Source organism: Sus scrofa, chromosome 13 (genome assembly GCF_054392235.1).
Source record: "Sus scrofa isolate SSC_HxYL_T2T_F1_AM1 chromosome 13, Sscrofa_HxYL_maternal_Yorkshire_Landrace_v2.0, whole genome shotgun sequence".
NCBI lineage: Eukaryota > Metazoa > Chordata > Mammalia > Artiodactyla > Suidae > Sus > Sus scrofa.
In genome coordinates, this window is record NC_139395.1 from 58610312 (window position 1) to 58628304 (window position 17993).

General features: G+C 42.7%; 1 protein-coding gene across 7 annotated transcripts in view; it reads left to right on the forward strand.

Moving 5' to 3' along the window:
* Positions 1-17993, forward strand: part of PTPRG (protein tyrosine phosphatase receptor type G) — a 720153-nt gene that overhangs the window by 640791 nt on the left and 61369 nt on the right. For 4 of the 7 annotated variants that reach the window (XM_021070771.2, XM_084988823.1, XM_084988826.1 and 1 more), the window contains one exon: positions 3378-3464. The exons of the other annotated variants lie outside the window; for them this stretch is intronic. In XM_021070771.2, the coding sequence (XP_020926430.1) occupies positions 3378-3464 (87 nt within the window). The remainder of the gene's footprint in view (positions 1-3377; positions 3465-17993) is intronic. 7 annotated transcript variants of the gene reach the window in all.

Consider the following 17993-nt stretch of genomic DNA (forward strand, 5'->3'; position numbering starts at 1 on the left):
TGTAGTTGACCTTTGAACAATGCAGGTTTGAACTGCAGGGGTCAACTTATCCTCGGATTTTCTTCAATAGCCAATACTACAATACTACACCATCTGCCTTTTTTTGACTCCACGGAATCACAGACACAGAGGAACTGCAGATGCCGAGAGCCAACTCCGTTATATGTGGACTTTTGACTGTGGAAAAGGTCATCACCCTAACCCCATGTTGTTCAAGGGTCAGCTGTACTCACACCTAGGGCTTTATTTTGTTTTACTGACCTAAGACCCTTACAGCTGACATGTATCGTCCTTCCTTCATTTGTTCAAAGACATTTCTTAAGCATCTAGTTTGTGTCAGGCACTGGAGATGCAGCAAGGAGATGGAGTTCCTGCCTCCGGGAGCTTGTAGGTTAATGAGGAAACGAGCAGGTAAACAAAGGTTATCCCAGATAGGATCAAAAGCTAGTGGCCTTCTGTTTTATGTAGCTCACATGTTTTTTAAAAAATCTGAATTATTTTGAAAATAGGAAGATTTTGCTTTAAACCCCAGCCATCTGGGTTCTCATGATAAACAGGGAGATCTGACACCGGTGTTCTCACTTTCCCTTGTAGCACTGGTGGGCTGAACAGAGCTGACTGTGGCCCCTGCTCGCCAGTCTGCCCATCTCTGCCCTCCCCTGCTTGGCACAATCCCAAAGCCAGTGCTTCAGAAGGGAGACCGTGCTCTGGGAGCGGCTTGACCGACCATCACCCAAGTTGGGCAGGAGGGAGTCAGGAAAGGCTTCTTAGAGGAGAGGGTGCTGGGCTGTGATTTTCACAGAGCATAGAAGAGAGACAGATGCTCTAGGTGGAGGGAACTGTCAGAGCTGATGGAGAGGCACGTGGTCATGGCAGGTTCGGTAGTCCATGGGGGAAAAACACCCTCAACCTGCCCTTTCTCTATGTAAAATGAAGTCCATTTTCATTGCTAGGAACAGACTCTTTTGGAAGCGATTCAGGGCATGTACCAAAGCTGCTCTTCTGCATCTCGTGTAAGGGAGGGAAGGAGAATCACAAGAGAGGTTTATAGGCAACTTTGCTCCAGTCTAGAAAAAGCCAGGCTTCCAAGTCGTAATGTTTTGGAGGCTTGGTATGATCACCTTTATCTTTTCTGAAGACAGACCACTCGAGGGACCACTTGTATGCTAGACATCGTTTTTTCTTTCATAAACTGGTGATTGCCCAAGTCTCTCATCTCTTTCTGGAACCTGTATGTGTGGCCATAGTTCAAGAAGTTTTTTTTTTTTTTTTAATTTATTCATTAGGAATAATTGCTACAATCCAGCTCTTCAAAGACTGACAATGTGTGGAGCCAGTGGGGAGAAGAAAGCACATTTCACGATGCCAAGCCTCAGAGGGTTGAGTTTCTGATGACACTGTGGTGTTAAACTGTCTTGCTCTGAGCTGCTAAAAGGCATGGGGGTGGGGAGCCCTCAGAGACCCCAGCTGTTCCTGAGGATGGGTCCCTATTTTTTTTCCCTCTCTGTGCAGCTGTGTGCAGGAGGATCTGGGTCACATGGCAGCTAATAGACTGGTCCCAGGCAACTTTTTCCTCAATAACTGTTTCCCAAGTGGCTACTCAGGGGCCTTTCAGAATTTGCAAGAACTGTCAGTTGTTATAGTAACCAGCCCCCTGCTGTCGAGTTGGCCCTGAGATGCCAGTCGACGCTCTCGGAACCAGATGAACACGTAGTCATTTAGACAAAAGTAGGGAGAGATTCACAGCTCAAGGTTGTCATTTAAACACATCTATAATACTTAAAAGACCTGACTGACTCTGTTATGAACTGTGAAGTGAATGGATACATTTTTAAACCAAGCTCACTTTTCAGGAAAGGGAAAATGTTCCCTTATAACCTTCAGTCTCTGCCACATGAGCAATGCCTTTCTTTGGATTTCTCAGAAGTGTCCTCTGCCCCAGGGCTGCTCTGGACTGTCCTGTCCGGTTCTCAGGTAGCCCCCTCGATTATTTGAGATATTAGTTTTATGGCATTTGCTTCTCAGTGAAGTGTTGTCAGTTTACAGGGTGGTAGTTTTAAGCGCCTGTGATTGTGTGTGAGGAAAAACTGCGGAGATATCCGGCTCGGCTCCAAAATTCCCGAAAGAGTGAATCTGGCAGAATTCAGAGTAGGGCTAAGGGTTGAGAAGAAGTCTAAATATTTTAGGAAGCTGCAAATTTCAAGTTCTTATGAAAATTTGCAAAAACACTCCAACACACTCGTGATTTCTTCAAATTGATGTTGGTAGCCACACTGAGTTATGTCTGTGAGGTTTTGAGGACAGTTGTTATTCCAGAATGTACTCCATAGAGGGAGACAGGAAGTTCTGAACTACAGCACCCTCCCCACTTTCCCCCCGCAACACTTTAATCATTTAAAAGTTTTGACTCATCCCAAATTTGGTTTCTGTGCCAAACACACTGACCCAATATGATGGAGTCTAATAATTATCAAAAATAAATAAAAACCTGTAGTGAGAGAGAAGAAAAATGTAATAGTTGAGAATTAGAGGATGTCCATTCCTAGAAAGCCACCAAGTAAACCAGAAGTTCACAAATGTTCTTTGGAGTCACATACCTGAATTCAAATTTCCGTGTGGGATTCAGTAGACCTTCCAAAAAAAGAACCTTCCTGTATCCAAGTTGTCTTTACCTGTCAACAGAGTTCAGAAAGCATAGGAATCCTTCCAGTGTGAAATCACATAGCCCAGTGTGACAAGAGTGCCTCTTTCAAATGCTAGAGCCAAGTCTCTGATACTCTGGTTATTTAACTTTTAAGGGAAAATTAGTATATAGTAAGAACCCACTAGCTGCTACCCCTACCCTGAGATGCCCTTGTATGAATTTCCCCCATCTGCATTATAAATGAGGAAAGCATTTGTCCAGAGATGAGAGGAATGCATGGGCAAAAGACAAAACCCCAGATTGGTCTAACCCAACTCAGAGAAATTTGTGGTACCCAATAGGTTGCTACCAAATTCCATTTATTCCAGTGGTATTTGAAGCCATCCTCTTTGCCAGGGGAGCATATCAAAAGTGGAAGGATCACAGGTCATCATTGGGTTTGTGATATCCTTACCTTCTGTTAGCACCAGGGGGGTTATGCAGGTTTCTAATATGTAAAGACAGCTTTTTAAGAGCAAAGCATCTGTTTCACATTTCTTAACCCTCAGTGTAAAAAACCTTAATAAACCCAGGCATCTGTGTGTCAGCTTCCTCTTTGGAACTTGGCCCCAGGGAGGCCTGTTGGTGGGGTATGTCTGCGTTAGGTGGTGGGGGAGGGTGTTGGTGGAACTCTTGGTGGCCAATTGAAAGTACTGTCTCTACACCTGTTCTCTTTTGTTTTTTGTCCATTTAGAGGGTGTAACAAAATAAAGTCCAAGGGCTTTCCCAGACGTTTCCGTGAAGTGCCTTCTTCTGGGGAGAGAGGAGAGAAGGGGAGCAGGTGAGGGGCAGTCAAGCTTAAGGTGGGAGGTCTCTTTGGCCGGGACTGGCTTGCCGGATTTCTGTTCTGTTGCCACGGGCATTGAAGTCCTCTAGACAGCACAGCGCTGAAACTCACCTGTCCTACCCCAGCTCCCAAAAAGTAAGACTTGCGATTACCAATGCAGCTTGCGGGTAGCTGGTAGCATTAAAGTATGTCCTGTGTGTGCTTGCTTTGCCTGATTTTGCCATTTGCGGGGAGGTTTTTATTTCTAGGATCGGGGAGTATTCTATGTTTGTGTGTCTGTATGTCTGTTGCATCCATTTTCTATCTGAGATTTCAGATACTTGCATGTTTGAGAGCTTTAAAAGAAACACTTTATGCATGCAGTTAGCCTTATGAGTGAAAAATATCTTTTAGAAACCTAAATTTATAGATGAGTTAAAGAGTAGAAAGGGAAGAGAGACATAAATGGGCACACCTTATGTGTTCTTCTGTAAGAAGGGTAAAATTTTTTAAATGAATAAAAATTTTAAATAGCTTGAATACTTGAAAAAATTATTACCCTGGAAAGATTTATAATAGACCTTTAGAAGTTAGGATTATGTAATCTTAGTCACCATACATGAGCCTTGGACAGTATTTCTGTAAGGCTTGTCTAGGCAACCTTCACAGAAGATAATAATCAATACTTTAATATTAAATGGCCAATTATGATAGTTCACTAATCAATATTTTTTGTGAGTCGTTTCATTAATTTCAATGAACCATTTTGTTGAATTGACTTAGCATTTTTACAGGGAATTTTTTGTCACCATTGGCTATGGGTAAATCAAATTATTAGATGAAATTGTAGATATCCACTCACTATAATCAGGGGTGGCTGTGAGACCTAAGAAGTTGTAGTATAAGAATTGTGGAAGATAAATGAAAAATTCTGCAATCTATCTCCTTTTAAGCTGAACGGTGCAATTTTGGCCTTGTAGGGAAAGGCAGTGACTGCTGACACTGGTAATGTAATTATTCTTTCTATGATCTCTTTTTACTTATGGAAATCTTCAATTTGGAATCCCATTTGCAAAACTCCAAGGGTAAAAACTGAAATAGAAACCCCTCTAGATAGCTTTGTCTTTAAAGATCTAATTTTAAGAGAGAGACCTTGGAGTTCTCTCTATGGCACAGTGGAAACAAATCCGACTAGGAACCATGAGGTTGCAGGTTCTGTCTCTGGCCTTACTCAGCAGGTTAAGGATCCGGCGTTGCTGTGGCTGAGGTGTAGGCCTGCAGCTGTAGCTCCAATTAGACTCCTAACCTGGGAACTTGCATATGCCTTGCGTGCAGCCCTTAAAAAAAAGAGAGAGAGACTTTGAACATCACTTAAATGCCTAACATTCATGCCCAGTCCATTATAAACGTAATGTGGCTTTTTGTGTTTCGGGGGCAGGGGGATTTTTTTGTGGGGTTTTTTTGGTTTAGGGCCACACTCATGGCATATGGAAGTTCCCAGGCTAGAGGTTGAATCAGAGCTGCAGCTGCTGGCTTATGCCACAGCCACAGCAGCGCTCACGGCAGCACTGGATCCTTTAACCCTCTGAGCGAGGCCAGGGATCACTCTCACATCGTTATGGATGCTAGTTAACCTGCTGAGCCACAACGGGATCTCTCCCATTATGTGGTTTTGACTGTAACACTCTTAAAAGCCAGCATTACCTCACGGATGGCACAAAAATAAATGCTCTTCCAGTTTCTAAGTCCAGAAATGATGCCATAGCCAGGTGGGCTGTTAGTAACTCTAATTTTTTGCTTGGCCCCAAATGTGGGAGTGGGTTCGATCTAAAATACATTTTAGATCCCGCGAGGCTATGTTTTGTTATAAAGCACTCCATCCCTCCAGTATCTTCTCTACTTCTGAGTGCCAGAAGCTGGGGGGAAGCACAGTTTTATGTAGGTCTGGAAGTTGAGAACTATCTTGGGAAACTACAAGTATTTATATTCAGTTACTTGTGAACCATATCTTTTCCTTTACTTTTTTTTTTTTTTTTAATTGTATAGCACCTAAAAAAGACATTTTGGTTCAGGGAGTTGTGGGTTCTGACTGAAGCTCAGGGAGCTTTGTAAGTTACTCAAGGTGACCTGAGCCTCCTCAACTTAGCTAGAAAAATGGGTCTAATGATAGTTGCTTTTTGTGTGTGGTTGTTTTGAAGATTCAGTGAGGTGGTGTATGCGAAATGCTTAGTGTGTGAAGTTTGTCACCCCATTAGAAAGTGAGGAAACTGAGACTCTTGTGCTAGGGCCACCCTGCTCAGGTAGCCTAGAGGGGACTTCCCTGCTGTGGTCTAAGTCCTGAGCAGTGCTTTGTCTCCTCACTGCTCCACCCCCGACCCATCCTGTGCTGTGCTGACCAGTCCAGGATGCAAACAGAAGCCAGACAGATACCCTTTCCTCAAGTCTCTGCTCTTCCTTCTTCTGGCTGCCCTGCCATACTCTTTTCCTCCAGAGCCTGCTATTCCTCATTCCTCCTGAGGGTTCTGTGTCCTGAGGACCCTCCAGCCAGCCCACTCTCCCTTCCTCCCCCGCAACCACTCTGTCCCCATGAGCTTTCATGGAGACTGACCCAATTCCATCCTCTGCTGCTCTATAAAAAGCGTTCTAGGGAACGGGGCCCCCCTCCTCCCAGGCTGCTGTGGGAGGCTTTGCTTCCATCAACCCCTCCACCTCCCGCCTTTGCCCTTTTGTCTAACCCCACTGGTCTTAACAAGCCCCTCCCCTGGAAGGAGGGAGGGGGCTGTGCCCTCTGAGAGTTGACAGAATAGCAAAGATGACAGCCGTTAAGAAATGATTGCTGATGATCTCCCCAGAAGGAGGATGAAAAACCAATAAAAATCAGACCCAAGTATTTAATTTTTCAAAAAAGTCGTAGATTTACATTTTAAAGAGGTAATACTTGACGTGGTTCAATAATCAAAAAGTTTGAAGTTATACATACCCCTGATCTCCATCCTGTCAACCACCCACCCTACTTCCCCCACCCCCGAAAACAGATAACCATGATTACTAGTTAGTTGTCTTTTCTTAGAGATTGTTCTCTGAGTGTGTATATGCATCTGTACGTATCTCTATCACCTTGTCTCCTTTTACAGAATAGAATACCGCATACACTATCTTAAACGTTGCTTTGTTCCTATAACGTGATTTTTCTCTATGCATGTGTAGTTTTCTCATTATTTTTTTTAACAAAAAGCACAATTTTTAAAAATTAATTGTATTGTGATTTATTTAACCAGTCCCCTGTGGCTGTCATTTTGGTTGTTTTCAAGTCTTTTGTTATGACAGACAATAGTGTGTTGAATAACTTTGTGTTAATTTTGCAAGTGGATAAGTCTGTTTGTAGGATAAATTCAGGAAATTGTATCATGAGCTCCATGCACTTGTAATTTTTGTTTGTTTGTTTTTGTATTTTTAGGGCTGCATCCACAGCATGTGGAGGTTCCCAGGCTAGGGGTCCAATCGGAGCTACAGCTGCCAGCCTACGCCAGAGCCACAGCAACACCAGATCCATGCCGTGTCTGTGAACTACACCACAGCTCAAGGCAACCTCCAGATCCTTTAACACACTAAGCGAGGCCAGGGATCGAACCTGTAACTTCATGGTTCCTAGTAGGATTTGTTTCCACTGTGCCACGACAACGAGAACTCCAGTGCACTTGTAATTTTGATAGATGGTGCCATATTGCCCTTGCCACGGGGTATCAAGGTGGGTTTCTACCAGCAATGCGTGAGCATGCACGTTTCCCTACAGCTTCTCCAGTATAGTGCATTGTCAGACTTCAGCATTTTTGATACCCTCAGAGGGGAAAAGAATGGTGTCTTAATGCAGTTTTAATGCGTTTTCTATTATTATAAATAAGGTTGAACATTTTTCATATGTTGTTGCCAGTTGTATTCCTTTAACTAGAAATTGTGTATCTTTTGTTCATTCTTCCTTTGCATTGTTGGTCTTTTTCTCATCAAGAAAGAGATCTCTTGTCAGCAATATGGGTTGCAAACGTTTTCTCCCTAATCTGTGGTTTGCCTTTTGACTGTGTTTATGCTGCCTCTCTGGTGTTTATATAATCAGATTTATCCATAAATTTCTTTTTGGGCTTCTGAGTTTTGAGTTATCATTAGAAAATCTTTATTCTGAGGTTACTTTTTTTAAAGTAATTTTATGGCTTCAAATTTTAATATGAAATTCTTAAATCATTTGGAATTTTAACCTGGTTGATAGTGTGATGTCTTAATCTACTTTTTTTCCCCCAGATGGTCCCAAGTATTTAAAAAGTATGACAATCTGGGGCTGTTGAGTGAAGAGGCACATAATACCTCTCTAGATCCTTAAAATAACACTCTTACAGCAAAAGTCTGACTTAGTTCAGTCAGTATGTTAATGAAATAAGTAGTTGCCAAAGGTTTTTACCAGACCATTTTATGATACCGATACTGAATCATATGCGCAGTAAATAAAATGTGGATTTCCATTTCCTAGCTCCTGCCCTAAATGAGTTGGATCACCCTGTGCCTATAAACCTCCCCAGTCCATAGGGAACTGTGTCAGTGCCTTAAAATAGTGGCAAGATAGGGTAGAATGCTCCCAGAGTACAGAAATTGAGAACATTGCAAGCCAGGGTCCTACTAAGTGTGAGCCGACTTCAAGCCTTCTTTCTGGGGAGCAGCTGGGAGCACTGGGGCAGACTGTTCCTAACTAACTTCCTTAAAGCCAGCTGGAACGTAAAAACTGCCCTGTTCAGGTTCTTGGTCTCATCAAAATGTGGTTTATGAAATGGCCTTTTCCTCTCTCACCACCTAGAAAGTGTTACCTGTACTTGGGGGTGTCTGCAGGGCTTTCTTGGCAAACTTAAGGTGTAGCCAGGAAGTATGTTGCCTTGAGACCACCTATGTGGACATAGTTGGTTAATTCTCTCCTATCTTCCTAAGATACTAATTATAGGCAGGTTGCATCCTCCAATGAAATCCTCACTGCACAAGTCAGATTTTTTTTACTTCCAAATGTAACAAAAGTTGAATGGGACATCTCTCCTACCCATGTGAGACCCCAAATATTTTAAAACATTTTCTCCTCATTTGATACCTCTTTGCTCTGTCACACCTCACCCATCCTCAACATGATTTGCTCCCCTTTCTGTTCCCTTCCTCCTGTCACCTCTTCCTCACACCTGACAAGCCCCACCGATCCACAGTATGACAACCATCTGTCCCAGGATTTCCAGAATAGCCCTGATATGAATTATGCCATTAGTATCCCCACAAGGACATGGGTCTTTGAAAGGTCCATGTCCCTTTGATGGTTTGGAGAATATGCAAATGAGAAGCACAACTCTGAACTCTTTTTTTCTAGATGATCCCTTCCTGAAAAGATACTGTGAATATAAACTGAATTTTGCAAACAGAGTGATTTAACATGCAGTAAAAGAAACAACCGCAAGTGAGTGGTTGCATATGAAACATCTCAACTCAGAATTTACACTGGGCTCTTTTCCAAGTGGGACCCCTACATTATTTCTAGCAGATGCCCCTCTTTGAGGAAAAGCCCTTCATTGCCCATGGCCTCCTCCTTCTATTGTTGTCTTTGTCACTTCAATTTCTTGAAACATTTTGCCCTAATAAATCAATCCATGTCTTTTTAACACAGCCCTCAATCATCTTCCTTAAAGGCATGGGGATGTGTCCCCACTTTCTATTCATAAGTGGCTCTTATTCACACATGGTTTACTACAACAGCTCCATTTACAAAAGTAAATATTAACGTGATTTCTGTACTCGACAGCATGAGAATAAACGGGATTATTAGCAGGCGCGCCACTGTACATTTAAATGAGGGCAATATATAAATCAGCTAAGATGACTTAATTAATATGCAACAGCAGTGCAGCCAACTGCCCGTTCTAGCCTGCAATTAGCATTTTGAGCTGCATGCCACTGACAAACTCCTTGTCACTCCACTGTGATTATAAAACCATTGAGCTTAATTTGAAGACAGTGGCTTGGTTTCTAATCCCTGTATATCAATATTTGGTTATTTTGTAACCCCAGGTTTTTCATAGGAGTCTAGACATTGTGCTGTGACTCTGCTCTCACCTGTACCCCAACTCTCACAGCAGTGCTGAAGGCAGTGTTGCTGTAAGCCCAGGGCCCTGGATGAGGACTGAGTGACACTGCAGGCTTACCAAAGGGATGTGCGTTTTGACCTGGGTGTCTGGAGTCCTTAGAAGCAGTCCCTGTAAAGCAGGTCTGGGCACCTGCCTTTAGAGGAGCAGTGCTGGGTGGAATTCCAGATATTGCCAATATTTGGTCTTCCAGCACTTTGCTTTGGAAAAGTCTGAGTCACATAAATTATTCCCAGCTTCCTGCTGGAAGGGGAAGAAAGAGATCTAAGTAAGAAAATGGTTAGGGCATATCAGAGGTTGTCTAAGCAGATATTTGGGAAAAGACAATTAGCAGAAAGGAAAGCCTTTCTGCAAGAAGTCTGGTCACTCTGACTTAAGATGAGTCTTGGAAAGAAATGAGAAGGTGATGATGCAGAGTCTAGAGGGTTCCTGCTTACCTTTGTAGTCTGCTGCATTTTGTTTGAACAGGAAGCCTCTGTAACTTGAGTATTTATTAACAGTTAGAAAGCACTGCCAGAGCAGCTGGGAGTCTGTGTGTGTGTGTGTGTGTGTGTGTGTGTGTGTGTGTGTGTGTATGTTTCATTAGTCAAGAGGGCCAATTAAACGCACCGGCGTCCTGTGCTGGCAGCGTGTGTATTTCCGTGGGGAGCTCCAGGGATTGGCATTGATGGCTTACTGGTCTCGTTCAATATCTACTGCATCCTGATTAGAAGATGTACTTTGACATGGGCTGTGCTTTCTCAAGTATAGAATTTTTTTTTTTTTATTTTTGAAGACGTCTCTCTTCAAAATATATGCCTTGTTCAAAACAATGGAAAGTTATTTTTAGGAGTTCCTGTTGTGGTTCAGTGATAACAAACCCAACTAGTATCCATGAGAATGTGAGTTCAATCCCTGGCCTTGTTAAGGATCCAGTGTTGCCATGAGCAGCGGTGTAGGTTGCAGATGCAGCTTGGATCCTGCATTGGTGTGGCTGTGATGTAGGCCGGCAGCTGCAGCTCCCATTTGACCCCTGGCCTGGAAACTTTCATATGCCACATGTGCAGCCCTAAAAAGGCAAAAAAGAAGAAAAGAAAGAAAGAAATGTTGTTTTTAGAAATTTTCATCTGAGACCTATTGTTAATGACTGTAAACCTAGAGTGTCCGCAGGTTTTTAGATCCCAGGCTGATCTGTACATGCACAGTCCTGCCACAAGGCTTTCCGACACTGGATGAGTCTGGACCACAGGTTGTAGGTGTGGTCTTGAGCTGCCAGCGAGGATCCTCTTGAGTCTGATGGGCTACTGGAGAAGATATGGCACACTATCTTCTTAACTTCCAGTCAAGCCTTTCTTAGAAATCTTGAAATATATGGGCCCACTTTGGTTTTCTTTTTCTTTCTTTCTTTCTTTTCTTTTTTTTTTTTTTTAATAGCGGAATCCCCTGGTGGCTCAGTGGGTTAAGGATCAAATGGCTGTGGCTCGGGTTGCTCAGCATGCTGCAGGCCAGGGATCAAACCCACAACCTTATGGTTCCTAGTTGGATTCGTTAACCACTGAGCCATGACAGGAACTCCCCACTTTGGTTTTCTAAACGGGGATGAATGAATGGAGCATGATACAGAAAGCTTGTTTCCATTCTGCTGCTTAGAACTTTCCATAAGATGCACCTAGTTGAGCACCTTTGGTCAAGAACCGGAAGCATTTGCCTTGCCTTGCCTTGAGGGGCTGTGTTGGGTGAAACGTGCATATCTTTAAACAGCAGGTTCATTCAGTGTGAGAGACGCTTACTCTGTGAGAGATGCAGGGAAAGTGGGATCCATAGACTCCTTTTTTCTTTTCATTCTGGCCCAGATCCCTGCCGAGGTGCACCTGTCTGGGAGCATTCTGTGAATGTAACTCACTCGTGGTATTTTCTTCACAGGGGTGGGTTTTTGAAAGTCATCTAACTCAGTGGTTTTCAAATTTGTTCAAGGGACAGGACACTGGGAATTCAGGATTTTAGAACATCAACTTAATATTGAACTTAGAATCAACAACTTCAGTTTCATAGAAAGTAAAATTTATTTTGCTGGGAGACAAGTAAAGCAGGCCACAGAGGTGGCTTAAAAAGAAGATTTAGGGTAAAACACTTTCATTTGAGAAATCTGAGTTTTGCCTGTGCTTTGAGAAAAAGCTTACTTGATATAGTGCAGAACACTTGGCTCCAACTTAGAGAATTACGTCCTATTTTAGAGAACTTAGATTCTAACAGAAACAAAGCAGAAGGCCTTCCTGTTTCTATTCAAGTATGTGCAATACAGCTTTTCTTTCTGTTTTTGAAATGAGTATGTTAACGTCCTTGATTTTTTTTTTTTTTCTTTTTCTTTGTAGGGCCTCATCTGCAGCATATGGAAGTTCCCAGGCTGGGGTCAAATCAGAGCCGCAGCCGCCGGCCTATACCACAGCCACAGCAACACTGAATCTGAGCAGCATCTGTGACCTACACTGCAGCTTGTAGCAATGCCAGATCCTTAATTCACTGAGCAAGGCCAGGGATCAAACCCGCATCCTTATGGATACTAGTAGGGTTCTTAACCTGCTGAGCCACAATGGGAACTTCCATCCTTGGGTTCTTAAAACTATTTTTTATCTCACAGGGGACACTTTAAATTCTAGAGTCTTCCATGGGCATTTTTAAGGTGCCTTCTATTGAAGATTGTTTTATTTCCTTAGAGCTTTCTTAGAGTACTGGACACTCTCGGGAACCCTTTTTCTCTTATAGTGTTCCTTTACCAGAGACAGTTACATCAGAGTCTGTGGGGATGTTTTTCCAGTACACACAGGCCTGTGCTCCACCCTGGGCCCACTTAGCTGGAATCACTAGGAGTAGGGCTTATCCAGCAGAGTATTTTAAAAGCTATTGGGTTTTAAATACCAAATAGATGCATGCTTCTGGTTGATAACCACCACTTAATTGAAACTTCAGTGGGTGTGTGTGTTTGTGTGAGAGAGAGAGAGAGAGAGAGAGAGAGAGAGGAGCTGACTGACTGACTCTAGGACCCTCCAAAACTAACGTGAACCTAAATTCCTAAATTGGAAAAACTCAAGAGTATCAGGAAAATACATGCTGAAAGGTAGATGAGGGGAAGTAAAAGATAAACAAATGTGGATCATTACTAAGCCAGTCAGGGTCAAAAAAAAAAAAAAAAAAAAGCTCTGTTTGCAGCTCCTTAACAGGGACATGTAGTGCGGGGGTTGCTATTGGGCAGCGAAAGAGGAAAGAAGGAAAGGGGAGGGGTGAAAACAAAATCTGTGGCGAGGATTCATTGGACTATAAATTTACAAGTTAAACTTGTAAATGTGTTTTTTTTATTCCAAACATATCTACTTTGGTGTTTTCCCTTTTTAAAGCACTGGCATAAACAAATGCTCACTGTGAAGAAATAATTTTAGAAAATGGCTCTTGATGATCATAGAATCTGTTTCATTCAAGGAGGGATTTTAGAGTCAGCAACCTGAAAGAAAAATCAGACCTAAATAGGACATTGAAATTGCACGCTCGGTGACACACTTGGGCATTTTCAGAAATTTTATCTCCATTTTCCTGAGCTCAGAATTAGAGACAATACTGCCTCTTCAAAATACATCACAACTGAGACATTTAGAAACATTAACACTTGGATTTTCTTTTCCTCTCCTCCAAAATCACTGCCTTTACTTTTTTCTTCCTGAAAACTACTGAAGGTCAAAAAAAAAAAAAAAAAAAAAAAAAACCAAGGCAAAAAACAAACAAAAAAACTCTCATGAGACTTCTCTGAAATGATAAGTTGAATAAAATGCCATGTGATATTGACTGTGAACCAGCTACTTTTCTTAGCTATTAAAACCCACAATGTAGAATTTATACCTACAGAGGAGGGTTTGTCCTCTGTGGTCAGTGGTAGGGAAAAGTGGACCACAACCTAGGACTGGACCCAAAGTAGACCCCCAATCAGTAGTTATTCTAGAATAGTAATAGAATAATAAATGAAGTATTTAACAATGTGGTGCATCCATGAAGGGGAAGGTTAAGCAAACATTACTTTGAGGATGTCAGTTCATATTTCTTATCAAGCAGATATGTATAGTATGATCTCATTTTGTTGCAAACAAAACTATCTGCCTGTGTGTATTTGGGTGAGATTAGCAGAGTAGCCCCTGATGGATCTCCTCGCCCCCTTCTTGCTGCTCTGTACACCATTCATCCCAGAGCAGCGAAAATGAGCACTTCAAAGGAGATGAGTCAGACCATTCCAGTCCGTGGATGGCTCTTGAGTTTGCTCCCAGACACCAGTGAAATCTGTAGCTTTAGATTTGGCATGACCTGCCCCTTGCCCACTTCTCTGGGTCCACGTCTTTCCTGGCTCTGAAGTCCAGCTTCCTTTCAGTTCTTACAGTATGTGAGCTTGTTCTGTTAAGGCTCTTTAAGCAGATCCTGGATCTGCCTAGAATATCGCCCCTACACCCTCCCATGGCTGGTCCTCCTCCTGCAGCTCTCAGTTCCGATGCCGCCTCCTCAGCAAGGTCCCTTCATTCACCTCTCCCATCACTTATCACCACCTTACCCTGTTTTAGTTTCTTTATTACTGGTGACTATTTGAAATTATTTGTTTACTTCTTTTTTTATTTTTTTTAAGTTATTTTTTCCACTGTACAGCATGGAGACCAAGTTACACTTACATATATACATTTTTTTCCTCCCTTTGTTCTGTTGCAATATAAGTATCTAGACATAATTCTCAATGCTACACAGCAGGGTCTCATTGTAAATCCATTCCAAGAGCAATAGTTTGCATCCAATAACCCCATGCTCCCGATCCCTCCCACTCCCTCTCTCTCCCTCCGGGCAACCACAAGTCTATTCTCCAAGTCCATGATTTTCTTTTCTGTGGAAATGTTCATTTGTGCTGTATATTAGATTCCAGTTATAAGTGATATAATATGGTATTTGTCTTTCTCTTTCTGACTTATTTCACTCAGTATGAGAGTCTCTAGTTCCATCCATGTTGCTGTAAATGGCATTATGTCGTTCTTTTTTATGGCTGAGTAGTATTCCATTGTGCATATATATACTACATCTTCCTAATTCAATCATCTGTCGATGGACATTTGTGTTGTTTCCATGTCTTGGCTATTGTGAATAGTGTAGCAGTGAACATGCGGGTGCATGTGTCTTTTTCAGGGCAAGTTTTGTCCCTGGGATATATGTCCAAGAGTGGGATGGCTGGGTCATATGGTAGTTCTATGTATAGATTTCTAAGGTATCTCCAAACTGTTCTCCATAGTGGCTATACCAGCTTACATTCCCACCAGCAGTACAGGAGGGTTCCCTTTTCTCCACAACCCCTCCAGCACTTGTTATTTGTGGACTTATTAATTATGGCCATTTTGACTGGTGTGAGGTGGTATCTCATGGTAGTTTTGATTTGCATTTCTATTATAATCAGAGATGTTGAGATTTTATCCATGTGCTTGATGGCTATCTGTATATCTTCCTTGAAGAACAGTCTATTCAGGTCTTTTGCCCATTTTTCCATTGGGTGATTGGCTTTTTTGCTGTTGAGTTGTATAAGTTGCTTGTATATTCTAGAGATTAAGCCCTTGTCTGTTGCATTGTTTGAAACTATTTTCTCATTCTTTAAGTTGTCTTTTTGGTTTCTTTTTGGTTTCCTTTGCTGCGCAAAAGCTTTTCAGTTTGATTAGGTCCCATTGGTTTATTTTTGCTTATTTCTATTGCCTTGGGAGACAGAGCAGGAGGCATAACTCTCCCAGACTTCAAGCACTATTACAAAGCCACAGTCATCAAAACAGTATGGTGCTGGTATCAAAACAGACAGACAGACCAATGGAACAGAATAGAGAACCCAGAAATAAGCCCTGACACCTATGGTCAATTAATCTTTGACAAAGGAGGCAAGAGCATAATATGGGAAAAAGAAAGTCTATTCAGCAAGCATTGCTGGGAAACCTGGACAGCTGCATGCAAAGCAATGAAATTAGAACACACCCTCACACCATGCACAAAAATAAACTCAAAATGGCTGAAAGACTTAAATATAAGACAAGACACCATCAAACTCCTGGAAGAGAACATAGGCAAAACACTCTCTGACATCAACATCATGAATATTTTCTCAGGTCAGTCTCCCAAGGCAACAGAAATAAGAGCAAAAATAAACCAATGTTTACTTCTTGTTGTGGATTTCCCTAAGAGAACAGAAGTGCCATGAGGTCAGGGATCCTGTCTGTTTTGCTTATTGTTCTGCTCCCAGCCCCTCACTGTCGATGATCAAGGAGAAATCAATAAATGAGGAAAAGTGTGGAAGCATATATATACCACAGAATGTCACAAAATATCACTCAAATGCTTAACCAGGCTGAAGGAAATGTTGTTAAGGTGTCCAAGAAGTTCAGAGAATGTGTTATCTGCATGTTCCTTGGGGTGCAGTGGGTACACAAGAAATGTTGGCTGGATCCATTGAAACTTTATTCTAAGGGAAGACATGTCCCCCAAAGCTCTGTAGTTGGGTGCCCACCTGAGTCCTCATGGAGCAGGGGGAAGCCCATATAACCTGCATCAAAATGCAGAAGTAAGGAGCTGTCTGTCCCTGGGTTTCTGACCTTCATCCCAGTGCTGTGCTCTTCTCTGGCAATCACACAGTTCTTTGGCTCCAGGGAAAATCCATTATAAATAGCAGCACATGGGGCACTAGAGTGGGATTTGCTTCAATACACACTGCTTTTTTCAAAAAAGAGATTGTAGAGCCTCTCGCTTCACATGTAACTGAGAGTCTAGGCAAACTCTCTGTCCTTATCCAGAGAACCTACTGTGTCATTAATCCTTCATAAGTCACTTGACATTAACAGTAACTTGGCAAATGCTGATTCTTCTTACTAATGCTTTATCTTTTAGACATTTAATAAGTAATTATCATCTTAAAATAGAATAGTTATTTCTTTGTTGTTGTGGGGTGTCTTTTTTTTTGCACTTCCCTCCACCCTTCCTCATTAATGTCTGTCCTGGTAAATCATGTGCTGTTCGATCCAGTGTTACTTAGCACTTCTTTGGGCTGCTAAATACTTCAGCGGTCTAACATCTTAACAAAAGTCGATTTCCCTCAGCTGTGATGCTGGGTGGTGTAGGTTCTGGTGAGTCTGTGAGGTCCGTATCCTATGTGTTTTAACTCTAAGGTTACATGCTGGAGAGTTGTGCACATTGAGGGCAGGAGTGTGGGGAGGAATCCAAGAGTAGAAAACTTGACGACTAGTATAGAAACAGAAATTTTTACCTCACACAATAAAATCATGTCCTTTTTTTTTTTTCTTTTTTTTTTTCACATGGATGTGCATCATTTCACATGCACTGGAAGATCCTGTTAGCACCAGTGCCCTAAAATACATTGTGCATTTCATATCCACATAGCATAGGTCAGACTGACTGACGGGCTGCTCCTTCCAAATTTAGGGATAGGCAGCCAGACGATGAGTGATGGAACTTATTCTATTATTCATACTATAAGTGACAGGCAATTCATAGGAAAAAAATCATTGTTCAGTGCATTGCACGAGCAATCCCATGAGACGTGTGCCAGGAAGGGGAGTGATTTATGTTCAGGACCCCCTAACGGGAGGAAACAGCTATCCAGACTGCTTCTTAGAGAGAGCCTGAACGTCCAATTGGTCCGAGCTGCTTTCCACCTGCAAGGAAAACTCTACACAGTGACGTGAGATCATTTCCAATTGCGTGTATAACAGGTGCATATAAACCTAAGGGGGAATAATCTCTAGAACCTAGAGGTCTCCATTCCTACTGAGATCTCTTGTGCTCTCTGGAGTTCCCTGATTTTTCCACACATCCCCCCAACCCCTGCCAACCCCCTTTTGTTTGGTGTCATAGAAACACAGTGCACCCAACAGAATCACCCCACAGCACCTTCCTTTAGATGAGCAAAGACAACTCCAAAGAAAAGTTGGCTTACTCCAGTGGTAGGAATCTGGCCTCCCGAGAAAGTGAAGCTATAATGTTTGTATGTGGGGCTCCGTGAGATGTCACGGGCTTGGGATGGGTCCCGGGGACACTCAGCACCAGAAGGATGCCGCCTGCTCGGCTAAAAGACCCAGCAGCGGAGCCAGCTATTGTGAAGCCCCTCTGCCAGATGAACACGGACCCTCCTCTGGTCACAATAGCCATTCACGCTGAGCAGCCTCATTAAATATTCAGCCTGTGCATCCGGCAGCTCATTAGGGCCGCGATGAGCAGTGACGCGGCTGCGGGAAAGCTGAGGGCCGCCGGCAGCTGTAGGCAGAGGCTGAGTGAGCTGCCGATGGCTTTTTCCTTCACCGCCTGCCCTGTGATGACCAGTGTTTGCTCCCTGCTTTGTCTGAAG